The sequence below is a fragment of the Pollicipes pollicipes genome, unplaced genomic scaffold (genome assembly GCF_011947565.3).
Source record: "Pollicipes pollicipes isolate AB1234 unplaced genomic scaffold, Ppol_2.1 Scaffold_3087;HRSCAF=3621_pilon_pilon_pilon, whole genome shotgun sequence".
Classification (NCBI taxonomy): domain Eukaryota; kingdom Metazoa; phylum Arthropoda; class Thecostraca; order Pollicipedomorpha; family Pollicipedidae; genus Pollicipes; species Pollicipes pollicipes.
The window spans coordinates 11,638,442-11,666,152 of record NW_023596225.1 but is presented as its reverse complement, the minus strand read 5'-3'; the positions used below and the strand labels follow the sequence as shown (position 1 = coordinate 11,666,152).

The following is a 27,711-nucleotide window of genomic DNA, read 5'->3' as shown; positions in this document are numbered from 1 at the left end:
CACGAAGCCCTAGCGTTGGTGCTAAATTAAGTCCCTTGATGATGTGTCATAGCCTCGCCTGCCCAGCATGCAGTAATGCGGGGCTTGGCATGACGCATATTCAGTTTTCCAGGTGCTTGGGTGATAACAAACGACTTCACGTTTTCATTTCGCAAAAAAATGCTTGGCTTTTCGCTTTAGTTATTCGACGGGCAATACAGCTGAAGGATAAAAACGCACTAACTGTCAGATCTAATTGCCCAAGTATTTATTCAAAGCGATGAAAACGCATCACACCAAATACTTGGACGGCGCGAAAAAGCAAAACAAGAATATTTTATGAAATGAAGAAATGAGAGCATGCCAGTGCCGTTGAAGAATATTAAGCAATGTAAAGAAATTTAAAAATGTGAGGCACTCCATTCGTTGAATATATTGGCGTATTGAATGCTATGCTTTATATTGGCGAACTACCATGCTTTCCAATGCGGAGGGCTCAAACAGCCACGAGGTCACATCCTCTTGGGGACCCATAACATTTACAACACTTGGATCATAAGCACAACTTGAATATTCAAGTGCTGTCGGTATAACCTGTGCTTGCTTTATAACGGTATTTAACACGCGCTCGGGTGGAGGTCAAATTGCCCCCCCCCCCGAAGGTCTTCCAGAATGGCTTCCGAACGGCGCGGTGTAGCCGCGCCACATTTTGCATAGCCGTAGACAATTAATTGGCGGATCGTATGACCTAAAACATTTAGATGTATTTTGTATGGTCGCTGCCCTAAGGCAGGTCAAAGTCAGGCCATGTTTTCAGCGAAGGCAATTTCTAGGGAATCGTCCAATCTGATGCTATAACGGAGTGTTTGACAAAGCCATACATCTCTGAGATGCTTTCTGAGGCACCACAATTATTGAATGAGCAAATTAAGTTGACCTAAGGTCAGGTATGAAGGTCAGACCAAGTTCAAAACCAACCTGATTTATTCCCCTAGGGTTGCTGTATGGGATAGTCTCTGGTGCTCATTTTGAATTTATTGCCAGCAGGAACCGCATTCTACATCTTCCATTGACTTCTTAGAGGTCAGAACAGGTCATTGATCTAAGATGACCCTGGTCGACATTTTGTTTTAGAAACATGCTGCCTAGCGTAATTTTTGTCGCTTATTCAAATGCAAAACTCAGAGAAATCTTGCGTGATTTTGGTCACCATGACATTCAAAAGATCAAATAAGGTCACTGACCTTAAATGGGCTTGTGACCTTTTGCATAGAAACAGTTGCCTAGATTCTGGGGACACTTTGGAGACCAACCTGAAATTTCACCTTGTTTGACCTCATTTGACCCAAAGGTCATGACCTAGGAAGTTTAAACTTTGACTTAAGTGAGTTCACGTACAGGTCAAGACACTCTGTACATTTTGTGTCTCTAGCTTCCTTAGTTCCCGAGATCTTAGGGGGGGGGGGCATATTGACCTCCCCACCCGAGCGAAAGGTATCTAGCCGGCCACCCGGGCACGTGTTAGCCGTTACCTCCTGGTATATAAAGGGTCAGTAACTCAGCATAAGAATTTTCAACGTATAATGCCAACAAATGGGGGGCTGAAGGCCTGTATTTCCTACATTACGCATGGCACCGATATCGCCTGAAAATCGTATTTGCACATTTTTTAATTGTTACTACTTCATTCTAAATCGGAGGTGACAACCTTGAAAAATTTCGATGAATCCTCCGGATGCTGCTGTGGCGCAAACATTGCGTGCACCTATGTGTACAATTGACGCGGAATTGTTGGGTTCTACCACTAGAGGCAAAGGAATTTCATATTACATGTTTAAAGAAGCGCACTTTTATACCACGTTTTTGCTTTTAAACCACGTTTTTGTTTGTTGGGTCCATAACCATTTGTTTATCTTTCCAGTCATCATTCGTAAGTTCAGTCGTACTTTTTAGAAAGTTCTTGGAGTGGTGAGGCTCAGTACCCCGCCCCCCCCCCCCGCATCCCAGGTTCCGCGCCGCTGGATAGGAACAATTTGGATTGCATTGTGGTCCAAGCTAGACACGGTAGGTATAAAATTGTTGCGATCACACAAACATAAGCGGGGAAGGTAAAGCTACATCATCCAAGATCTATCTGTTGGTAGGCGTATTATTCAATTTCGCAGCTCGTAGCAGGGAATATGCATTCCGTTTTGCATCCAGGAACGGATGTTGTCAGTCACACTCATCGTGCAATGAGGAGCTTGAGTGTTCGGAATTCATGCGTACATGTAATTGCGCAAACCGCAGGACCACGGGCGTCATCGTTCACAGGTGCCCACAACGCCCCGTAACTTTGATCGTTGAGATGCATCTCAGACTTGCAAAGATCTTTTTCAGCCTTTCCAGGACCATAATTTCTTTGCACGTCCCTAGAACCACGCGGGGTTGATATTTCAGCTCCACGAGCCTGTAGCACGGTACTGGTGACGTGGACTCAGGTCACACGCGGTCCCAGCTGCAAAAGAACTTGTTTCACGGAGTCCGATTCAGCGCCATTGCTGGCTTGTGGCGATTCCCGTGTTACTGAGAGGCCCCGTAGGATGCGGATTCCCGTGCTACTGAGAGACCCCGTGGGATCCGCATTCCCGTGTTTTTGACAGGCCCCGTGGGATCCGGATGCCATCGGTCGGTCCTCAGGCGTTTTACCAAGAAGCGCTCACAGCCCGCCCGCACCGACCCCGCGCAGGCGCAGGGTGGGATGTCAATCGGCAAATCTGGACCGTGACGACGGCTCAATGTCTGTGAACGTCTATGACCACTGCGGTATCGCTATCGGGGAGGGTGCTGACCTTGTGCTTATCCCGCCCGTGTCCTCAGAGCTGGAGTTTACCCCGGCCGTATCCTCAGAGTTGGCACTGACCCCGCCCGTGTCCTCAGAGCTGGCGCTGGCCCCACCCGTGTCCTCAGAGCTGGAGTTTACCCCGGCCGTATCCTCAGAGTTGGCGCTGACCCGCCTGTGTCCTCAGAGCTGGTGCTGGCCCCACTCGTGTCCTCAGAGCTGGAGTTTACCCCGGCCGTGTCCTCAGAAGTGACGATGACCCCGGACGTGTCCTCAGAGCTGGGGTTTTTCCCGAACTGGTGCTGACCCCGGCCGTGTGCTCAGAGTTGGCACTGACCCCGGCTGCGTCCTCGGAGCTGGCATTGAACCCGGCCGTGTCCTCAGAGCCGGCACTGACCACAGCAGTGTCCTCAGAGGCGGCGCTGACCCCGCCCTTGCCTTGCCTCAGAGCTGGTGCTGACCACAGCAGTGTCCTCAGAGGCGGCGCTGACCCCGCCCTTGCCTTGCCTCAGAGCTGGTGCTGACCACAGCAGTGTCCTCAGAGGCGGCGCTGACCCCGCCCCTGCCTTGCCTCAGAGCTGGTGCTGACGGCGGACACGGACAGCTTCATGGTGGGAGAGCCGGTTTGGGTGGGTGGCACGCTGCCCGGCAAGATCGCCTACATCGGGGAGACCAAGTTTGGCTCGGGCGACTGGGCTGGTGTGGTGCTTGAAAGGCCATTCGGTGAGTGGCATGTATTCACCAGCTGCACCAACACCACTCCATGGCAGCCTGGTACACCAACAGGACAACCTGACAGTGCCAGAGACCCTCATTTATGTTTGTGTGGTAGTAAGATGGGGCATCAAGTCTGTTCCTTCCAGTATGTCGTACAGCGTTAATATTGCATTAAGAAGTTTAGATAAGGGGACAGCAAGAGGCTGTCCATAGCCACCACAACCATCGATGTATGAACATGGCACCACGGAAACCAGAAGGACCCAAGCGCATCACAGCCTTCAATTGCACCAACACGGACACCGCAGCCACTGACGCACCATCGCACCATAGCCACCGGGTATAGCAGGATGCATCACGGTTACCAGCTGCACCGACAGGAGACAGGACACTGCGACCCTATCACGGTTACCAGCCGCACCGACAGGAGACAGGACACTGCGACTCTATCACGGTTACCAGCCGCACCGACAGGAGACAGGACACTGCGACTCTATCACGGTTACCAGCCGCACCGACAGGAGACAGGACACTGCGACTCTATCACGGTTACCAGCTGCACCGACAGGAGACAGGACACTGCGACCCTATCACGGTTACCAGCCGCACCGACAGGAGACAGGACACTGCGACCCTATCACGGTTACCAGCGCACCGCACCGGGACAGGAGGACAGGACCTGCGACTCTATCACGGTTACCAGCCGCACCGACAGGAGACAGGACACTGCGACCCTATCACGGTTACCAGCCGCACCGACAGGAGACAGGACACTGCGACCCTATCACGGTTACCAGCTGCACCGACAGGAGACAGGAACACTGCGACTCTATCACGGTTACCAGCTGCACCAAAAGGGGACAGGACATTGCGACTCTATCACGGTTACCAGCTGCACCAAAAGGGGACAGGACATTGCGACTCTATCACGGTTACCAGCTGCACCAAAAGGGGACAGGACATTGCGACTCTATCACGGTTACCAGCTGCACCAAAAGGGGACAGGACATTGCGACTCTATCACGGTTACCAGCTGCACCAAAGGGGACAGGACACTGCGACTCTATCACGGTTTACCAGCTGCACCAAAAGGGACAGGGACATTGCGACCCCTATCACGGTTACCAGCTGCACCAAAAGGGGACAGGACATTGCGACTCTATCACGGTTACCAGCTGCACCAAAAGGGGACAGGACACTGCGACCCTATCACGGTTACCAGTTGCACCAAAAGGGACAGGACACTGCGACTCTATCACGGTTACCAGCTGCACCAAAGGGCAGGACATTGCGACTATCACGGTTACCAGCTGCAGCAAAAGGGGACAGGACACTGCGACTCTATCACGGTTACCAGCTGCCCAAAAGGGGACAGGACACTGCTGCGACTCTATCACGGTTACCAGCTGCACCAAAAGGGGACAGGACACTGCGACCCTATCACGGTTACCAGCTGCACCAAAAGGGGACAGGACACTGCGACCCTATCACGGTTACCAGCTGCACCAAAAGGGGACAGGACCTGCGACTCTATCACGGTTACCACTGCACCAAAAGGGGACAGGACATTGCGACCCTATCACGGTTACCAGCTGCATTTGAGTGAGATGACAATATTTTGCAGGGGGGCCTCCCGGACATGTAAGTGATGCCTGACGTGTGATGTGCGATGCCAGTTCAATTGAAATCGTTTGCATGTTTAACTGATGCGCGATATGTCGTGCCTGTTTACTTCAACTCGCTTGCATGTTTGAATGAAGCATTATGCGTGGTGCCTTTTTGCTTGAATTCGTTTACATGTACACTATGTCCGCGCATTCTAATTCATAGATAGACACTATCTTGGCAATGGCTGTCAATCCCTCTTTGTTTAATCCCCTGGATGCTGGTGTCCTGTAAAAACTATGATTTGCTGTTTAAAGAAAAACATGAAACGTCGAGTAGGATCACCGGCAGGCAGTTTTCAATTCACTTCTGCTATTGTTTCATTAAAGGTATGTTGCCGAAATATCAATCTAGCTATATTTCTATTCCCATGATTCTTCCGAGGAATATGGCTACTGCTACTGTCTTATGTGAATTATGTTCCTCGCTAATGCACTGAACAACTTACGTAACAAACGAGTCTTTTGATGCAGCAAAAGGTTTTCTGAGCCCTTTTGTCTCTGAGATGTTATGCTCTCTAGTTCAGGCATGGAGCTATCCTTGATCTGAATGTAGATATAACTACTTCAGTTTTCTATATCTCTTCTGGTAGCTATAACGACTTTAGTTTTGCAAAAGAGACCTTCAAAATCTTGGGAGGGAGCAAAAATATATTCTTGCCCTTCTTCCCCAACCCCTGCTGCGCCGCCCCTGGCGCGGGATGCCTGACATTCCTGAAAAGCCGCCACCTCACGACGGAGTCTCGACGGAGTATATATATATATATATATATATATATATATATATATATATATATATGTATAATACGGAAGCCGGCAGTGTGCATAAGCTTCATATATACAAGCCTGTTTTATGAAGCTGAAGGAGTGCAACTGCATGTCTCTCCTGCAAACTGAAAAGTGAAAGATGTGGGCCATTCACCATTACGTGCTTCTGTAGTTGCTTGGTGTATATATGTGTTGTATATGGTGTATATATGTATTCACAAGAATGGTGTCCACGATATGTCTAGTATTGCATCCCGTTTATATGAAGCTTCTGGATTTTCCAAAGATGTCATCGATAAACCATTTACATTTAAGTTTACATGAAACAAAATATAAACACCCTTACTCCTATCATTTTAGAAAATGGTTCTCAGCCTTTCTCCAAAACGCTTAAGCACATGCCCTGCCATTGATAATATCTTTCCGCGCTCAGTTCATCGAACACGCATTGCGAGCCAGCTGCAATTCAGGGAGACACTGTTCCCAAGCCGTTGTACCACTCAGGGAACAGCGACTCTAACTCGCTTCGGTTCAAACGTATGACAAATGAATTCTCCATAATGTCAATGTCACGCGCAGCGCGTGTGGACTATAAAGGAGTCGCTGGTTGAGTTGGCTCCTCAGTGACCATGCTCGTCTGGGAAGGTCCAACCTTTGCTCAGAACCGGGAAGTGGAAGTATTACGCAATAAAGCTTTGACTACGCGAGCTCTCAAGCCTGTGAATCCAAACCCCGATGCCCGGCGTTGCAGTCTCCGAGGGCCGCATTGGGCCGGTCCCTTCGCTATTATTAGACGGCGGTCGGCAAGCGGATGAAAACGACGTTTTTGAAAGAAAGACACCCGTGCCCGCTGGAATATGTCTGTTTGCACGTGTAGAGTGTGGTCCGAGGGCAGCTTCCACCTATACAATTTATATATCTATAACATGTACGGATTAGCATTCACAGCACTGCAAACCGCTGCCAAAATTTAGTGATGGAGCCAGATAAGCAGACATAAAATCCCCTATTTTCTTGTTGCCTGGCGCTTTTTATATGTTATGGGGACGTCACCTAAATTTTACGTGTGAAGTTAATTCCCCAGTCTAATTTTTCGAGCGGTACGAATTCATTCTGAAAGACTTTCGGAGACATTTTTTCACGACGGTTGTTCTCGTGCGTCAGGCGCACGCCGCCCGGTGTTGGCCCGCCAGCGCCGTTTGGTTTGATGGAAAATGCAACCCCGGCCATCGGTGCTCGTTCTTCTAAGATTTCGAGCACGCAGGCTCAAGGTTTTTAAGTACTTTGTTTGACATGCTGCTCCGGAATTAGGATGAACGCAGGGCTGTAACTTTCTTAAATGGGTTGGGGTGAAGCTGAACCAATAAAGTTGATCCTACCTGCCCTCAAATCATGACTAGTTCCCGGTTTTCGGCCACTTTTGCTTTGCGTCCTTTATGTCAAGATTATACTCAAAACTATTTTGTCGGCTTTGGGATTGTTTTGATGTTAAGGAACTACTTCCTTTTTGAAGTCGATGCGACAGTGATAATGATCTATGAACATGATGTATATCGTGATGTGTTTAGGACCTGTATTGTACGGTACCCGTAGTTTAGGACTTGTACTGTAGGGTACCCGTAGTTTAGACAATAGCCGCACTTCACTGGCCCAGTGTTTCCTTTTTCGCTCATATGCATTTGGGGTGTGGGATTCAGAAGAGCATTGACGTGGATAAAGAGAGTGTTCCACATTTGTATGAGGTTTTGAAACGAAAGAGCCGTTTTGAAAATCATTCGGTGCCAGTTCCCAGTCTTGCCCTTCTTTAGACCGAAAACTTTCTAGTTTCTTAGCTGAATGCTCGCGAAGATGTGCGGCTACTTCATGGTGACTCTTTCGAGGTCGTTTAGGCAGCCGGACGCGATAGTAAAGCCATTCAAATCCCGCCATCCCACAGGCCATGCGGCGTTAAAGGCCAATAACGGTATTTTGGTTGGGCTGTTTAGATCAGTGAGCCAGAATCGCTTTTGAAGTAGGTTGGGAGTGCAAAATTCCAGCGCAAAAAGACCGTACGGGAGTGAAAAATTCAATTCACAAAAATTGTAACTTATGGGTCAGTGGGATGCTTCAGCAAACAAAGATACATTCCAAGCCGGCATGGACGCAATATCGTAAACATGACAAAACTTTTTGTTTTTTAACATCTTAGGTCATTAAAGTGAAATAGAATACCATTCTAGGTCAAAGAATAACAATTGTTTAACACTGTGATGAGCATCAAAAACTATGTAACACTAATGTAACACTAAAACTCCTCACCTTTTTCCGGGCAAGGGCCAAGTGGGTAGAACACTAGGTGCACGTCACGTTTCTCGGTCAGGGGCTGAAGGGTCGTTCCGTCCCAGCCTGGGGTGCCCATCGGCTGCCTTTCTGGCGAAACGAGGCCTGTATATATGGGGCTGTGTGGGGCTTTGTGGGGTAAAGGCATGTACATGGGTCGCCTGCCTGACGCCGGAGGCTCCCTGACCCGGAAATTTAGGCCTGGATCGACGCTTGGGCTCTCATTCACGCAAAACATATCCTTTATCGACACAGGTGTCCAATAATTGGCACAGAGACTCCTGTTCAGCATATCGGGCAGCTGGCTGAAATGGGATGGAGAGCTGTAGTGAAACCCCTGACTGACTGAAACACGGACCCGACCTTCCATTGTCTCATTGTGGACTCTCATCTTAAATGATCACACCCACTTTCATTGCCAGAAGTCCCCGACCCACGCAACAGACCCTCTAGCATTCTGGGTCCAGCCTCTATCCCTGTTCAGCAATGTTTATCCGGCCGACTCGGAGCCCCTTGCCGGCACAGAACTCTCTATTGGGCACTGTGGGCCCTTGACCGATGCAGGGCCTCATTGTTTCAGGGCTCCGACAATGCGAATCGCAGGTCCCATCCCAGTCCCTGCTTGGGAAATGGGCTCGCAGAGTTCACACGGACACCGAGCCGACTGTTTGTTGTTGGTAATCTCTGACCAAAATGGAGGTCCTCGTCGTCCTAGGGTGTCCCCAAACGGCGCAACAGGATCTCTGATTGGCATTTCAGGGCCCACTCCTCCAGACCGGGAGTCCTTAATGTGACGTACAGTGAGCCCTTCACACCTTCCAATCAGACACCTGGTCGAAGGCCCTTCTGCGGCCCCCGCGACCACTCCTCGTGCCGACTCAAAGCTCCCTGCCATACATGATCATTTTTATGCACTGTGGTCCCTGGATCGATGAACGGGCCCCTCATTGTTCCAGGGGCCCCGACCGAATGCAAATCGTGGGCCCCGGCCTTGTCCCTGCCTGGGAAATGGGCCCTGAATCCTAGACCTGACGCTGAAGCAATCCTATCCCGAATCCGTCATGCGCCATGGTCTTGGTGTGTAGTTCTGCAAAATAAGCCCGGGGGCTGAGCGGGGTAGCCCTAGCTTTAATTGCGCCAAAAATAGGTTTCTCCTCAACTTGACCCACTTCCCTCTCAACGTAATGGAGTCTGATTCCCACTCAGTTGAGAAGGAAACTACAGCGCTGCTCTAATGCGTTTCTTTTTGCTCTGCCTCGGCAGAAGACGCTGCCGGACATCATTATTATTTTGTTTGGCTTTGATCGTCGAAACCACTTTTCGGTAATCGACGCAGGGTCGATGTTACCTGACTTCAGACGTTTTTGGACGTGAACGGCTTTGGAGAGTGAACAGCGTAAGGTGATGTGCGCGTGTACTAAAAGCTGCCACGGAAACCTCCGGCTGGTAGCCGTGTGGCGGGCCACAGCACTCGAGCTAAGCATGTTCGACAAGACTAATGCTGTTTTTGTGGTCATTGTTGGACGACCGCCGCTATCGGTTTTGCCGGCTGGTGTCAATTGTTAAGTTTTCCTAACTGTTGCATCGAATATTTACGTCGAATTAGGGGTTGGCAAATTTCAAGGGCACTTTCGAACGTTGACGGCTAAAAATCTGTTCACCTTTCGGAGCGCCAACATTTGACCGGTTTGTTTTAAATTTCCAGTAAAACATCGTATTGCATCGTGACAAAATAACGCTTGATTCCTGCAGTCTGCGAATGTTTAAACATTATTGAATAATGTTGAAACACTTAGATCATAGCACAAAGCGATATCAGAGTCAACAAGACATCTTAATCATTTAATCAAAGACATGCATCATGCTAAAAAGAGAAAATACTCAAGTAAGCACGGTGCGAGCGCCAAGCTTTTACAATATGAGCAGCTCTGTCCACTGTATTCACCTGAGCATGACATAGCAGTTTTCATTTTCTTTGTTCTTGTACCTGTGAAACAATTAGTAGAAGTCTTCCTTAAACTTAACATAATTTTGACTTATTATTTGTACTGCCCTGCTTGTACTTTGGCTCTAGAAGGTTGGGGGGGGGGCAAACTCACCGTTGGGAATTGGAAATTGGGGGGGGGGGGCAGCGGCCCAACCAAAAAATGCAAATCAACACCCGTGTAAGAAACTGTTGACAAAACATGATGCACGTATATTACAATCACGCCCAATTAGCATCGCGGCATCTTTATGAATATGTCTTGTTTCCTTTCATCGCAAAAGATACATGCACTTAATCCTTCAATATCGAACCACTAAAAAATATGCAAGCATCGCAATTAATGCTCCTCCATGTCACAAGAAAATCATTGCTCATTTCATCCGACAGCATTGACAGTTACGATTGCAGGGTATGCTGAAAGGCGGCGGGCACTCGTAGGACGCGGCGCACAGCTTTTCTCCTGCTCACTGCAAACATGGCGCACCACCGGTGCCCTGCTCACTGCAAACATGGCGCACCACCGGTGCCCTGCTCACTGCAAACATGGCGCACGACCGGTGCCCTGTGCACTGCAAACATGGCGCACGACCGTTGTCCTGCTCACTGCAGACAGGGCGCGCGACCGGTGTCCTGCTCACTGCAAACAGGGCGCACGACCGCCGACCTGCTCACTGCAAACATGGCGCGCGACTGGCGTCCTGTTCGCGCTAAACATGACACACCGATGGCCTTATGCTCAAACAGCATATTGCCTCATCGCAATGACATCGGAGGGTGTGGACAGATTTCAATGAACAGCTTTCCACGAACAATGAACTGCGAAAGCGCTCCAAGCTCGCTGAGGGGTTGCGTCGTCCAGTCCAGAGAACTTACGACAGGCACATTATTTAACTTTAACAGTAGTCCGAGGCATGCATTAGCGCATGACGCGACCTTCTCAAAGCAGTAAATAATCGTGCTCAAGCACAGCCCGAGCGGGACAGGTGATTGAAATAATACGTCTATTATTGTGCGCATGTGATTAATTAACTTTGTATAACTATGGCGTAAATCTATTAATGATTTATAAGTTGCTAATTGTATGCATTCATGACATTAAAAGCTGTGCTAAAATTGGATGGGCGTAGGAAATATGTCTTCCACCGGTCCATAGCTGACAGAATTGAAACTGAGAAGTGGAGCAGAGCAGCTTCCGTAAGCGCGAAACAGTCCAAAGCTGGGTAGTAGGAAACCGGAGAATCGATAAAAGCAAATTAAGCACACAGTTGGTGCAGCTAGTGTTTTCGAACAATTCAACCATCGCCGGCGTGTAGATGGGTGTACAGTTGCATGGGCCCTTAGCATTACCAGCGGTTAAAATGGGGTGTACATTAGCGAGTAATCAAGGAGCTGAGCATGAGATACGCGTCGCGCTCGCCTCTGATGACAGACGTACGTACGGACGCGCCAGCCGCCGGCCCGCCTCTAACCGCTGCCGTCCTCAGGCAAGCACGACGGCACTGTGAGCGGACACCAGTACTTCCAGTGCGAGCCGCGGCACGGCGTGTTCTCGCGGCTGGCGCGGCTGACCCGCCAGCCGCTCGGCTCGCCGCCGCCCGAGTGGGACGCGCCGGCGCCGGCCGAGCGCTCGCAGCCGGGCTCGCGGCGCAGCTCGCGCTCGCAGCCGCCCGAGTGGGACGCGCCGGCGCCGGCCGAGCGCTCGCAGCCGGGCTCGCGGCGCAGCTCGCGCTCCTCGCCGGCGCAGGCCCTGCCGCCCAGTGGCCGGCGCAGCTCTAGCCCGGCCAAGGTGCTGCCGCAAGAGCCGCCGCAGCTCCAGCCCCGGCAAGGCGACCGATGGCCGCGGCGCCAGCCCCGGAAAAGGTGAGAGGTGGGACGCAGCTCCAGGAAAGATAGGCAATATAGGCACAGATCCGAACTGGGACAAGGTGAGAACTATGGTCGCATATCCAGTCCTCACAAGCAAAGAGGACCGGGCCGCCCAGCGACATCCGTCCAACACCTGCCAAGGGACACAGCTGTCAGCCATCTACCGAGTGCATGCAATATCCACCGAGTTTACTAACCAGTTTCCAACCGTCCGGTACATTATCGCCAACTACAGTCCATATGTGCGACAGATGCTCCGAACACATCTTCCAGAACATTTCCTAAGCACAGCTGAGCTCCACTCATCTAGTGTATTTTGGTGCAGTTAATCAGATATTGATCGAGCCGTGCCATATCCGGCCACGATGAGGGTTTGAGGTGTCGCTGCAAGCACAACAGCGCCGGTCGGACGGAGGGTCGAGGACGACCCTGGTCATGCACGGTGAATACCTCGGCCCAACGGCTGTCTAGGACGCGTGACTGACGAGCTCCCTGACGTCAACATGGCTCTGCGGTGACATCTCGGGTGACCGGCGGCCGACAGAACTGGACGACGTTTGCCAGGGATAAATCCTGGGCCCAAACACGCCGGCCGACAGCAGCAAATAAGTCGAGCTGCTCTATTTCGGGCACGCCATCTGTGACGCAGCAGCTACCTCGCTGCAATATCGCCTCAAGTTCAGAAATATGGCATCGACCCGCCCAGTGTCACGCACCTCGCACCGGGCATTCCGGTGTAGCGTCCGGTCTGGGCTGGCCCGGCTGTGCGGTCTGCTTGAACGGCTATAGTGCATCTTGAGGGTGGTGGCGCATGATGCAGCATGCAGCGTGCGGCCATGCAGCCACACGCCAGGGTGCTACCATACGCCGCATGTGGTGCTGCCAAATCGAGTGTAGACCGTTGAATCAGCCTCTGATACTGATTCAGTAAGACTGATTTCGTTTGGTTCCGGTGGAACGCTGCCGGGGCCGACTGGTGTCAGCCCAACGACATTGGTCGACATTGGTAAGTTCGAGTGGACTGTCATTGGCACCTTCTGGCCCCGGTACATCGCAATTAGAACCATTTCATTCTAGTATGATGTAATTGGTGTCGCAAAGTCGTTTGGTGGCGTTGCGACGTCATTAGAGTCGTTTGGTCCTCGTCCAGTGTCGCAGAAGACGTTTGGTGCCTCACTGGGGCCGCTTGGTGGTCCTCCAGCGTTATGGGAGCCGTTTAGGTGCTGAAATGAAGCCACTTGGTGCCGGTCCAGCGTATGGGAGCCTCTTGACGCCGAATTGGACCCGTTCGGTGCCGGTAGGACGCGCAAAGCGGTGGCAGGCCAGAGCACCGGAAAACGGGCGCCGCGAATCAATGCGACCTAAGAGCCAACTGAATCCGGCTTAATCCAGGCCGCTCCGTGATCGAGCCGGGCCGGTGCGCCGCCGACGGTCGGCTGCAGCGCCGGCTGCGGGCAGCCCTGTGTCGGCTGCGGCGCCGGCTGCCGGCAGCGCTGTCTCGGCTGCAGCGCCGGCTGCGGGCAGCCCTATGTCGGCTGCGGCGCCGGCTGGGGGCAGCGCTGTCTCGGCTGCAGCGCCGGCTGCCGGCAGCGCTGTGTCGGCTGCGGCGCCGGCGTGCGGCAGCGCTGTATCGGCTGCGGCGCCGGCGTGCGGCGGCGCTGCATCGGCTGCGGCGCCGGCTGCGGGCAGCCCTGTGTCGGCTGCGGCGCTGGCGGCCGGCAGCGCTGCGTCGCCTGCGGCACCGGCTGCTGATAGCGCTGTCTCGGCTGCGGCACCGACTCGCGCTGCAGAGCGTGATACACAGCCCGCGCTGGTGAAACAAACACGGCGCGCGGTGGGACGGAGCCGCCGTTGGAACGGGTGTCAGCTGCAGCAGACGCCGCTAACGGCTGCACGGCCTCTGAGGACGGGAAGTCTCACAGTGGTGTGATGTGGGTGGATGGGAGCTTTCAGAACGGTGTACGCTTCTTAAGGAGCCGTGTATGCACATGACACTGCCGAACTCGCAACTTAATGAATGCGTATACATTCGAAGCTTATCCAGCGTATTAAATCGAAAAGATGTCTCCCTTGAGATAGTTATAGGACGGTGCGCTTACCACATAATAGATAGCTGTTCAGTACCTAAACGCCTGTTCTAACAGTTTTTTCAGCACGTCTGACGCGCGTTGAAAGCGAGTGACGCAGGAGATAAAGCGTGTGTGCTAAAACCCACACTTTATTATATTTAAAACAACACAGGTCCGAGTGTGCTAAAATTTAGATATCCAAGGCGGATTCTTTTTCGCGACGTAAGCCACACCATAGGCTTAAATGTCTGCTCAAATTGGATTGAATGCTCAAGCATATCGAAACGCTGCAATCATCGAGCCACCGCTAGTCGTCCGCAGGTATGACAAAGAAAAACTTCATGAAATGGAAACATATTAAGTAAATAAATTTCAGATCATATTCCTTGGACTTCTCCTCCCGTTAAAGGCAATGTTCCATATTTGTATGGGGTTTTGGACTAAGGTAGAAATCTTGGAGATCATTCGGTGCACTTCACAGCCCTACCCTCCTTGAAGAGAGTGTTCTGCATTTGTATTGGGTTATGAACTGGAATAGCCATCTTGAGGATTCTAAGCCCTTCTAGTTTATGAGCTTCATGTCCTTAAAATGGGTAAAGGTCTATCGAGGAGAGTATTTCAAAGTCACCTTGGCATTCATGATATAATAAAACTCTATTCAAACACTGTCATTCCATAAGCGACGCAGCGATCAAGGCCAAGCAAAGCATAATTGTCGAGGCATTCATATCTGGTGTTCGTGAGCGTGATTTCCGGATATAACGTCTGTCAATTGGCTTCCAATCATTGTTGCGCAAAATACATCGGCCTGATAAAACCATGAGGCATTGAAGAGCATATTTAATAAAGTGAGAAGTATGCTTTCTAGAGCAGTTTTGTCCACTTGAAAAGTATGCCAAAAGTTATTGGGGTGCTTGTTTCATCATGTCTGATGCTTGCTTCAATATCTTCAAATGCAAAACAGTCCCTTTACGACTCAACATCCTCACACTAACGCCCGCCAAGATATGCGGCCCCAAATGTCCAACCTGTCCCCCCCCCCCGCCCCGTCGAGGAGTTTGGCCTCCAACTTTTGGAGCCCAAGTACAAGTAGGTCATTACAAATAGTAGCTCGAAATTACATCAAATTTACAGAAGACTTGTGCTGACTGCTTTACATGTAAAGGGACTAAAGGCACTGAAAACTGCGATGTCATGCCCAGTTTAGTGCACCTGGCTGAGGTAGTCACACCTTTAAAGCTCTGTGTTCTGTTACCTGAGCTTTGATTCTCTGTTTTTCCTGCATGCTGCATGTTTTTAACTACACGATAAATATCTATTGCTGCCGCTGGTCTATCCTTGCGATATTGTGAAAGGGTTTTGGCGTTATTCGGCGATGCTTTAAGTTACATAGACGGAAGCAAGTTGCAATATTTTGTCACGATGTCTCATTGGAAAATGAAAACCAACCGGAGAAACATTTACTCCCGAAAATGTGACCAAGTTATTAGCCGTCTACACTCAGAAGAACCCATGAAATGTGTGGACTTCCACTTCGACGTGAATATTCGTTTAAACGGTCGCAACAACCAAACGGTTGACACTAGCCGACTTAACCAATAGTGGTTACATAGTAGTCCGACCATGACCACCGGGACTAGCCGTGTCGAACATCCTTGACGCGAGCACTGCGTTGCAGCCTGCATCCCGCCTCGCGGCAACCAGCCGGGATTTCCGTGACAAACACTAAAGGGAGTATCCAACCTTTTTGTACTTTTTTACGGCATCATCAGCGCGTGCGATTCGATCAGTAATATCAGTGTTTTCGAAATCCTTCTGAACAGCGCATAACCTGAATGCGATTGAACACGATTGAATATAGCATACGATTTGAAGTAGCCGACCCTGCGGCAGATTTTTTTTACTATCTGTTCGACACTACGGAAGTAGCACATCCACTTCGCCTTCCCTTTCCAACATGTGTGTTCTGCAATGTTTGCAGCTCACCGATGTGTCAAAATATTTGTGTAATGCGTGCTATGAAAGCTTGCAACATTCTGACCGGACCAAAAACATCCGATCATGAAGCCCTCATTCCACAAATTCTACGAAACGCTATCTATGGCTTTGATATCTCCTGCAAGACATTTATGACAGCGCTTTTTTCGAGGCGCATTTTGACTTTGGGACTGGGAGCGTCATATGATCTACGTGACACACTATTTCAAACTTCAACCAATGGTCTCCTCGGTTAGCAATGTGAACGCTGTGACAGGTCCTTGCCCACTGGGCCAATCGCAAACGTTCGTTTATTCGTGCCAGTAAAGGTGTGCACGGCAGTTCCTATTACGATCGATGGTCGTGACTGCAGGGAAGTGTGGTGCTGTTACAAAGCGTTGACAGCGAAATTTGGACTCAAAACAATCAAAATTGATACCGTGATTACGTCTTGACGGTGATGCAGTGGCAGCACCCAGTGGTATTATTAGACGTAACTTTTCCTGATGTCACATAGTATACTTTTGAAATATGCCTCAAAGATGGGACACTTCCTTTAGTACCCACACAAATCAACTGACACTTCTTGCCGACGTGTTATTGGTATACTTTGAAAAGGAAATACTGCTCCAGATAACAAAATTCCTCTGTGTAGCAAATATGCTCATGCTCTTGCCCATTTATCCTTGAGTTTACTTGTTTGTTCACTTGCATGCACACCGTCAGCTATGAGTTATTCTTCAGTCATTCGATAGCAAGCCTGATTTATCCGCATCCATATTTCTACGCATCCCAGGGGATCCCCGTAGACGTCCAGTAGGTGCGTGTAGATGTCCTCTGTGTTTGGAAATCGAGCTCACGGATGACGGATCTGAACGGCTGAACGATGATATTCATTCTGGCCTTGCACGCTGCCGGGCCTACGGGGTGACAGGGTTTGCATGGCGTTGCTATGACGTCATTTATGCCTAAATAACCTTGAAAAAGTCTACACAACTTCGCGTGCGTGTAACTCACTAACTAGAGGAATTTAGGTCTTAAGAAACGCTGGGCCGTGAGCCGCACTGAATTATCTCCAGAATGGCTACTTCATTTCAAAACCTTGTACAAATGTGAAACACTCTCTTTCAGACTGCCCGGCATCATGGGACAGAGGGTGGAAGAAAGAGCAAACACTGTGCGCAGAGATCACTATAAAACATTGACTTGCCCAGCAGAAGTATGACGTAGGCGGATGAACGGCGTACAACCTGGGACTGTGCATGTGCGTCTGACCGAAATACGCCTAGTTGGGCGGCCTCGAGACGTTGAAAGGCAACTTTTATGACGCTAGAACAAAAACTGCGACAAACGCCTTCATAGATGTACGCTGCCCTGGTACATTACTCAGCGAAGCGTGTTTGATGGCTGAAAATAGCAGCCCAAGCGACTCAGTTGTTAACTGCTGATGGATGAAACTGGTGATGCAAGTAAAACACTTCTGCAGTTCTGCTGAGTCTTCCTCGGGGTAAAAACAGCTTCGGCGTTGCAAAGACTCAACGTAGCGCTCCGCTGCGGCCAGTGCAGTGATGAGTCACCGCCTGTATGACTCGCCGACGTCATTAGTCGTTGGGATGTTCGGGTCATTTGAGTAAGCACTTGCCTTCTCTCCAGCTCGCCCCGTGCCATGTATGCATACACCGGCTCTGTTAGCATGCAGCCGTGTACATCGTGATCTCTGTCAAAACACAGGGCTTCAGGACGTCCTGCCGCGCCTCACTCTGAACGGCCCTGCCCCCTGTCAGCAGCCTGTCACACCGCCTGTCACCGGCACGGGTGTGTGCATTTCGGCTGGGAGCCACACATTGTCGCTGGCCAGAACTGACAATTATTCCCGATGCTTATGTTTCATGTCAGCTGTTTACTGGGAAAGACCCTGTTGCATAACCTCTGTACGCTCCATTAATGAGCCTGCATACTACATGTATGCACGTGGTACTTACCGTCAAATGTATGTGCATTGTTGGCCATACGACCAGCGATGTTCGGCATAATTCGTGATGTCATCTTCACCAGCCGCATAAAAATATTGTTCCTCGCGCAGGGATGAGTGCGGAAGCTTGCACAGCAGCGCTTTGTGTCGTGATCCGACCTTCCTGTGCTCGAAACCCGCTCACTGCATATTTCACCATTCGGCTACCGTGACCGGCATGCCATCCCGCCACCACGCTAGCCTCAATCACAAGAGCCCGGACCCCAAAGTTTGCCCTCTTATAGCATGACCTCTCCCCAAGCCAGTTGTTGTTATACCTGTTGCCGATAATGATCATATGCATAAGCATAAGTGATAACCACCGCCGCGTCACCCACGCGCTCGTGGCCGCTGACTTGCCCGCTGACCCGTGCCGCGCCCGCCCGGCAGTGCCGGCGCCACACTGGAACGGCTCGGCGGGGGGTGAGCCTGCGCCGCCGCCGCGGCCTGGCGACCGTGTGGCGGTCAGCAGCAGCACCGGCCGCCGCACTGGCACCGTCTGCTATGTGGGCCGCACCGAGTTCGCCGACGGCGTCTGGGTCGGCATGACGCTGGACGAGGCGCGCGGACGCAACGACGGCAGCGTGGCCGGCAAACGGTGCGCAGCGGGGTCCCGCTGAGCGGCTGGGGCCGATCCAGGGCGCTGATACAGCTGAGGCTGTTGGTACCCAGCCAGGGCCACCGAACCCAGCCAAGGGATGCCCAGGCCCAGCCTGGTGCGCCGGGGTCCGGCTGAGCGGCTGGGGCCGATCCAGGGCGCCGATACAGCTGGGCCTGTTGGTACCCAGCCAGGGCCACCGAACCCAGCCAAGGGATGCCCAGGCCCAGCCTGGTGCGCCGGGGTCCGGCTGAGCGGCTGGGGCCGATCCAGGGCGCCGATACAGCTGGGCCTGTTGGTACCCAGCCAGGGCCACCGAACCCAGCCAAGGGATGCCCAGGCCCAGCCTGGTGCGCCGAGGTCCGGCTTGGGGTGCTGGAGCCCGGCCAGGGGCGCCGATACCTGGCCAGGGGTGGAAGGGTGAGCCCCACTCCACGGGACCGGCTGACACATGGATGGCGGTGGGCGTCTGATGAGCAGGATGCTTGACTTTAGGGGAAGACCGTAATAGCAGAATGCTATCATACTGAGCATTACAGCACGAAGTCACCGGACATTGCCGTAATGCATCACCGTGTTGTTTCAGCCTGTATCGATTAACAGTCTGTTCCATGCCGCCAAGGATCACGCCATTCGGACGTCGCAGTTTTGGTGGCTTCGCCCCGCTCACACCAGCGCCGGGGTCACACGCCTTGGTGTCGGGGTCACGCCGCTCCGCTCACCTCTCCCAGGTACTTCGACTGCCGCCCCAACCACGGCCTGTTTGCCCCGCTTCACCGAGTGACAGTCGTGCAGCGGCGACCGTCGAGCGAGCTGGACCGGCGCCGGTCCCAGGCCGAATTCCGGCGGGACCTGCACGTCGCCGACGAGGACGGCTACTACTGAAGCCCTCGGACGGACGGCGCTGCCACCGGGCGACCCGAGACGGGTCGGCCGAGGCGGCTGCCCACGGAAGCCGTCGCTCTCTACACGGTCGAGCGGCTCCTGCCACTAAGGCCACGTGACGCCGCCCCTGACATTGCCCGAGGTCACATAACGCCGCTCCTTTACACCGCCTGAAATCACATGATGCCGCCCCTTGACACTCCCCGAGGTCACGGGAAGCCGCCCCTGACACAAAGGGCGCTCGTCCTACCCCTGCTCCGGCCGGCCGCTGCCACCGACGGACAGAGCGGGGGAAGGGTGAGAGTGGCCGGGGTCCGCGAAGTCGGCTCTCTGGTGTCACCCCGGACCACCCTGCAATGAGGTCAACAGTGCTTCAGATGTATTGGCGACCACTTGGATCGGAGAGGTCCGGTGAAGCCATCGACGCCGGCCGATGATTGAATGGCTGTCTGGGGGGACTGCCGCCGATGATTGCCACGACGGGCTGCCGCACAGGGGGGCGGGGGGGGCCTCATGACGTCATCGCGGCCGGACCAGGGAGGGGGGGGGGCGTGCGGTCAGCGGTTGCCGTCATCCGTTGATGCCTAGTTTCACGCTTCGTGCACAGCGCAATACTGTTCGGGCATAACTCGTGCTTACAGTGAAGCTAAAAGGCCCAGCTCTACAAATAATGTTTAATTACCCATTTTTTCCTTTTTGCTCAGAGCAGCTGTTAAGTGTAATCGAATTTATGAATGTTAGTGCGATTGCCAGTGTGATTTCTCCAGTAATTCAGCCACATTTCGAAACGAGCAGGCTGCGCACGATATCCTAGTACTTCTCAGCTCTTCGTCCTAGCTCCGTTCCAGAGCTAGGACGGCGCGCCTCACTGCGTGCAACCACTGAACAACATTCGCCAAAAAGCGTGACGGCTCCCCCCCCCGCCATATATTCTCCATCGCGAGCAATTTATTTTCTGGTGGCTCCCTGCCAAAGCCTGTTGTCTCGCCTGGCGCGCGCGTTGGCCGTCGCCGCCTGGGGTGGCCATGAGTGGACGCGTCACGGCCAGCGGCGGCCGTGTGGACGGCCCGCCGTGTGCAGCACGTCGGGCCATTTGTGAAAATGGCGCTACGCGGCACGCGTTGCTGGAGTAACATGAGTACGGATGAGACATGAGCTCTGATATGAATGACTGTTCCGTCGCCAAGTGCTGTGTCGTGCGGTAGCGATCAAATGTGCAGCAGTGACAAACTGTCGTTAGGTTCGCGTGTTCGTTCCTCTAATTGTCGTCAGGTTCGTGTGTTCGTTCCTCTCATGGCTTCGGCATTATTCGCCCGCGCTACCTGTCGAATGTTGTAACATTACCGCAATGAGGACATTGTGTCTGTCTGAATGGAGGCTAACATGGCAGCTACCATAACTTACGAATTACGAAGCTCAAATATTGGCGCGAGCAATGGCAAGCAAGCGTGGGGACTTTGCTTCCCCATTGCGATCGATGCGTTTTATCATAAGTATTTAGCTACGTTAGCGGCGTCGTGAATATATATATATATATATATATATATATATATATATATGCGTAACACTTGTAAGTTATGACGAGTCCTGGCAATTAGAAATACAATAATTGTTAGCTAACATTCCTGGGTTTAAATGTATCATTCCTCATATAAGAATAAACTGGCAAACTTATATGCCCCGGCAAACCCCAAACCCCATACAAACAAGAGTACACAATATTTAAACCGAGGAAATGAGTGAAAACAATGCCATGGTTTTTTGGACACAGAGGCACAATGCCACACATGCAGACATATGGACAGCGGACGGCATTCACGGCAGTCTGCGGCCGTCACAGGCCGCTGGAGCCGTGGACACCTGACCCGCTCACCGCTCGGCAGTGCTGACCGCGGCCGTCACAGGCCGCTGGAGCCGTGGACACCTGACCCGCTCACCGCTCGGCAGTGCTGACCGCGGCCGTCACAGGCCGCTGGGGCCGTGGACACCTGACCCGCTCACCGCTCGGCAGTGCTGACCGCGGCCGTCACAGGCCGCTGGGGCCGTGGACACCTGACCCGCTCACCGCTCGGCAATGCTGACCGCGGCCGTCACAGGCCGCTGGGGCCGTGGACACCTGACCCGCTCACCGCTCGGCAGTGCTGACCGCGGCCGTCACAGGCCGCTGGGGCCGTGGACACCTGACCCGCTCACCGCTCGGCAGTGCTGACCGCGGCCGTCACAGGCCGCTGGGGCCGTGGACACCTGACCCGCTCACAGCTCGGCAGTGCTGACCGAGCCATCGCGCAGCGCCGCCTTATCGGAATGTGCCGACGCGGAGGATGCCAGCCAGGCAGCACAACGCAGGTAATAGTGGCTGACGGATGCTTGCCTTATGATGCTGACGATGATAACGACGATCATGACTGACGGATTGACAGTTAGCGCGGGCTGCGTCCACTCGTTCAGCAGCGGTAGGTACACGGTCAGACTCCTTCGGTACATGCAGACCCTGTTCAGGGCCGACGGGGCGACAGCTGACCACACTCAAGCCAACGGGACTTCATATATTTGTTGACATCTGCAGGGCCGCGCGGCACCTCTGGGCACGCACGCAGGCGCGCCGCGTCGGTGCCGGGCCTACAGCGCCCCAGCGGCAGGCTCGTCATCCAACTGGAGCTGTCTATCACGTGACGATCGATATCAAAGACCCACCACCGGCCGCCAGTGGCGCCGAGACGCCGCCAGTGCCCCGATACCCGGCTCGGGCCGGCGCCTCGGTCCACGCGCAGCTGGAAAGCACAGACAGTTGTCGAGAGGAAACGGAGCAACGCTGTCGGAATGTGAAATAAATATGCGTGGTTTGTGTGCTGCCGTGTAGAGGCGAGCACCAATGTTCGCAAAGACCTTCAGGCAACAGGGGGCAAATGCATAGCGACACAGTCACATGTTCCGGCTCGTTAGTCTAGCCACCAACGACTCCAGTTGTCACTATGTAACCAGGAATTGGCCTACCCTCATTACGTTCTAGCAACTTCATAGGTGCCTAAACAACGACGTGCGAGGACCAACAGCGCCCTACTATTGGTTTTGATTCGACATAGCGCTCCGCACATGGGACCCAAAGTTAAAACCTTGAACGGAATCACGTCCTCGTGAGCATACAGCTAATGAACGTCACGTCTCCCGCACGATCAGCGCTTGCTAGACACCGCGTTCTTAACCTACGACAACACGGCTTTAGCGACGCACTCGGCACTGGCTCCGCCCTCCCGACGGAAGGACCGCAGGTCACAAGCGCCTAGCAAACATCGCATCACTGCAACTGAGAGTCGCGCCGGCCCGACGGCGCTTACGAACAAATCAGCGGGCGGCTTGACAATCTGCCCCGAAGCTCCCGTCACCACGCCGCTCCTTCGCCGGCGCCGCGCGCCGCTCCCACCGGCCTGTTGCCCACTGACACCCCTGCGGCGGTGCCGGCCGCCACGCCAGCCGAGCTGCCCCGGAAGGCTCGCAGCCTCGCCGACGGTACCGCCCGGTGCGTCGAGCCTCGGACCCGGAGAGGGGCGCGGCGGCCCCGCCGGAGTACAGTGCCCGGTCGCCACACACTCGGTCGCGGAGCACCGAACAGGGAGCATGGGAGCACCGCTGGGAACCGCAGCGTTGCGGGAGCACCCCCCCCCCCCCCATTCCCTCCGCCGAGCGCCACGCAGAGAGCACGACCGCCATGGCCTCGGTCGGAGCGACCGCGCGGGCCATTCCAGTCCCCGGCACCGACCGCGCGGGCCATTCCAGTCCCCGCCACCGACCGCGCGGGCCATTCCAGTCCCCGCCGCCGACCGCGCGGGCCATTCCAGTCCCCGCCACCGACGTCGACGTCGGCGCCAGCGCCAGCGCCGTTTGCCCGCGTATCCGCACGCGGACGGCCAGCCCCGCGCGTGGGAACGCACGCTCAACGTAAAGCGGGGTGGCTCGCACCAGACAGTGCAGACCTGAGCTCCTGCGACGCGGGACATGTTGAGCTTCAGCCTTGGTGCGATCCCAGCTGGTCTGCGGACATTCGCGACCGGCCCGGGTCGGAGATGAAAGGAGGTCCTCCATTGCTGGCCGGGGCCGGTCCTCGCACCACGCGCCCTAGAAGGAACATCTACCCGCACACACTGGCCACTATAAAATCCTGGTGTCGGGGTTTACACGGACGTATTGCTGCAGCGCTCACGGCAGCCAAAGACGCGACTGCAGACACACGCTCGCTAAAACATCACACTCGAAACAGCGTGATCCGCCGGTGTTTTTCTTTTCTTTTCTTTTCGCTGACTTCAGACACAATTCGTACGCCACCTCACACCACCAAAAACGCCGAGACTACGCGTGGTCGCGTCCCATTTGCCCACAGCGCACCGGCGCCGGTCACGAGCCGGAACCGTCAGGCGGCGCGTCGGGCGTGCGGTGCGGCCGGCCCCCGGCGCCCGTCGCCACCGCAAGGCACAGTGTCACCCCGTCCGCTGGCGGCGCCGGCCGTCCGTCCGCGGCGAGCGCCCGTCACCGCCGACGCGCCCGCAGGCGAAGCTCGTCCGGCGCGTCCGGGGGTCGCCCCTCCTAAGAGTCTCTTCGTCGTAGAGAAGGCCACGGCGGCGGCGGCAGCGGCGGCGGCGGCGGTCGGACTCGGATGGTCGCCGACGGCTGTTAGTACCTGCGGCAGGGTCACCACGCGTCAGGCAAGAGGCCCGGAGGTGCACACCACACGGTGGTGGCGGCAGCTCTGAGCTAACACCAGACCCTGGAGTCCGCCCCAGCTCATCTCCACGCGGCGTCGCCAGGCAGAGAACGAACTGCCAGACAAACGTGGCCGGGCAGACAGACAACAAGCAGGCAGACTGACTCCGCTAGCGGACAGGCTTCCACACGGCGAACACCCTGTGGCGCGTGGAAGCCGCCTACATGGCCGCACACGTGCCGCTGCCGCCGCCCGCGCAGCACCGCCGGCGCGCTGTTCCGTCTGCGTCATTGACGCGCCAAGTTTAATATCCCCCTCCCACGCGCCAGCCATTCTCCGCGCGCTCTCCGTTCTCCGACAGGCTCCCTGTCAGCAGGAAATTAGACCTTACATCCGGGTCGGATCAGCACGGGTACAGCGGCCGGCTTCGGCGGCCAGCGGCCGGGGATCAGGCGCCGGCGGCAGTGAAGGCCGACGACGATCCTGCCGACACTTCGCTGAATGGCTCCGCCTTTGATCCGCCCCGCTCGGCGCCTGAGCTCGTTTAATCACGTCCCTCTTTAGAAGAAAGCGCCGTTATTAAATGACTGGCGCACGGCGAACTGAATGGCGAGCGAGCCGGCGCACACTCATATGCAGCGGCGCCGACAGCAGACGCTGGCGGCGCGCGCGCCGGAGGCTCGCTGCCGAGCGGTGCTGACTATTGCCGGCGATAAATAAAGCATCGCCTCCACTCTGCCGACGATCTGCACACGACGTAGAGCCCTTGTCGCCTTCCCAGGCTGCCTGGGAAGGCGAAGGCCTGCCACGCCCACGCAGCGCATCAGTTGGCGTGCAAAGCATCCACCGGTGACAATGTGTCCACGGCGCTAACGTAGCCGCCGTCAGCAACCGTCCGAATGGCACTGCACGCATGCCGTTCATCTAAAGTCTCTCTGTCGCGTGGCTCTTCCGGACTAGCGTCAAGCACATGAAACCCAGACACCAGACAACGCAGTCGGCTCAGTTGGATTCGGCGTTTGGGTGCGACAACGGTCTGGTCTGGCCTTACTACGATCCAGCTCACATAAACATGGACCAGGAAGAACTCACCCTGGTTTACATACACGTGGAACAAGAAGAACTCACTCCAGCTCACGTACACGTGGGCCAGGAAGAACTCACTCTAGCTCACATACACATGGACCAGGAAGAACTCGCGCCAAGCCAGGCCTGCGGCAGAGCACAGAGCACTATAACGCACCGCACTGCAAAGCGCAACTTTGAAACCGCGAGGTCTCACGTCTTCGTAAGCTGAGTAACTCCATACAGTAACACAGGATCACCCTCTCAGAAATAAAACCTGAAAGTGGCCGGATACCATTTTGACTATCAAGAGTAGAGCCCTGCGGGCAACACCATGCGGGCAAGAGGTAGGCCGTTCAAAGCCGTATGATAACAGATCCCATCGTGAGTTCCCAGAAACAAATGGACGTGACACCACCGGGGAGCTTCTGCAAACACATGGGAAGGTCACAGATCGTGAGCCAGGCGTCCAGTCGAGCGAAACCAAGGACCTACACAGGGACCAAATTTAGCTCGAGATCGGCACATCCAAAAGGCCATGGACAGAATATCAATGACACGTCATATTGCAGATTAGCTTTCCGACCAGAGGTGGGACCTGGCTGTCAGCCTTACGTAGCCTGATAGCCATGATCCAATGCCACTTCAAAATGTCGCGAGGAGTTTGACGCAGTTTCTAAGATTGCCAGAAAAAAAACAAATGACCACTGGCAATCCGTGCGGAAACAGTCGGGGATGCAACCTTGGATCAGTTTTACATTTCGACAAGTTATTTTATTGCAGATTATATCGAATACTTCGCATGGTTTGATACGCTAATGGGATCAGAATCGGTGCAACCACGACCCAATGCCTTTGAATCGGCATAACTGCTAAACAAATGTTGTTGTAAAAACCCTTACCCAATTAAAGCTGGTCCACATAGCTTTTTATTCAACACTTTAACCGCACGGAAAGAAACGGCCTATGGCATGCAAGCTAACTCCACGAAACCTCAGTTTTATGGCCGCACGGCCCTCTCTTGGCCGACTGTCACCCGTAGGCCGTCTTCTAAACCCGACAACCGAGCTCCACCGCTGGGACGCACACTGGCGTAAGTCTGCCACGCCGCCGCGAGGCACGAGTCCAGCACTCCTTAAACCCGACAACCGAGCTCCACCGCTGGGACGCACACTGGCGTAAGTCTGCCACGTCGCCGCGAGGCACGAGTCCAGCACTCCTTAAACCCGACAACCGAGCTCCACCGCTGGGACGCACACTGGCGTAAGTCTGCCACGCCGCCGCGAGGCACGAGTCCAGCACTCCTTAAACCCGACAACCGAGCTCCACCGCTGGGACGCACACTGGCGTAAGTCTGCCACGCCGCCGCGAGGCACGAGTCCAGCACTCCTTAAACCCGACAACCGAGCTCCACCGCTGGGACGCACACTGGCGTAAGTCTGCCACGTCGCCGCGAGGCACGAGTCCAGCACTCCTTAAACCCGACAACCGAGCTCCACCGCTGGGACGCACACTGGCGTAAGTCTGCCACGTCGCCGCGAGGCACGAGTCCAGCACTCCTTAAACCCGACAACCGAGCTCCACCGCTGGGACGCACACTGGCGTAAGTCTGCCACGTCGCCGCGAGGCACGAGTCCAGCACTGCCCACACTGTCAGCACTGCTGAGGCAGCGAAGTCGGCGCAGCCTGTTTTCATTCGTCTTGTCTTGTGTTTGCCACCTATGATAATCCCTGACAAAAACGCGCGAAGGCGAGCACTGATGATCCGCTGTTCATGGGTGACCGCCCGTTACCAGCAGCAGTACGTGGGCCTCCCGACCTTACGCCTCCTCTGGTTCCCCGTACGGTGTGCATTAGGCCAGCAGGCCAGTTCGCATGCACCGCTAACAATGCAGACTCGCTGACCCAAACGGGCGTGATCAGACGAGCCTGGGCTGCCGGCCCCGGCCGCTAGACCTGGGCGGTCAGGTGGGATCACTGTCCCGGCCGCTGGACGGGGGCGTTGAGGTGGGATCATTGTCCCGGCCTCTGGACGTGGGCGGGATCACTGTCCCGGCCTCTGGACGTGGGCGGGATCACTGTCCCGGCCGCTGGACGTGGGCGGGATCACTGCCCCGGCCGCTGGACCAGAGCGGTCAGGTGGGATCACTGTCCCGGCCGCTGGACAGGGACGGTAAAGAGGGATCACTGTTCCGGCCGCTGGACCGGGGCAGTGAGGAGGGACCACTGTGCAACACATCGGCGTAGTCACTTGAGTGAGCGAGTGAGTGAGTGAGTGAGTGAGTGAGT

The 27,711-nt window shown here is 54.3% G+C and overlaps 2 protein-coding genes across 4 annotated transcripts in view; one reads left to right on the top strand and one right to left on the bottom strand.

Moving 5' to 3' along the window:
• The window catches only part of LOC119089375 (CAP-Gly domain-containing linker protein 2), a 50,968-nt gene extending 30,773 nt beyond the window's left edge, over nt 1–20,195 (top strand). The window contains exons 3-5 of the mRNA XM_037212044.1: nt 3,377–3,523; nt 18,569–18,776; nt 19,508–20,195. Of these exons, the coding sequence (XP_037067939.1) occupies nt 3,377–3,523; nt 18,569–18,776; nt 19,508–19,661 (509 nt within the window). The 3' untranslated portion in view covers nt 19,662–20,195. The remainder of the gene's footprint in view (nt 1–3,376; nt 3,524–18,568; nt 18,777–19,507) is intronic.
• A 1,996-nt stretch (nt 20,196–22,191) lies between these two features.
• LOC119090437 (adenosylhomocysteinase-like 1) overlaps nt 22,192–27,711 on the bottom strand; it is a 90,220-nt gene continuing 84,700 nt past the window's right edge. For all 3 annotated transcript variants that reach the window (XM_037213241.1, XM_037213242.1, XM_037213244.1), the window contains one exon: nt 22,192–24,333. In XM_037213241.1, coding sequence (XP_037069136.1) covers nt 24,327–24,333 — 7 coding nt within the window. In that variant the 3' untranslated portion in view covers nt 22,192–24,326. The remainder of the gene's footprint in view (nt 24,334–27,711) is intronic.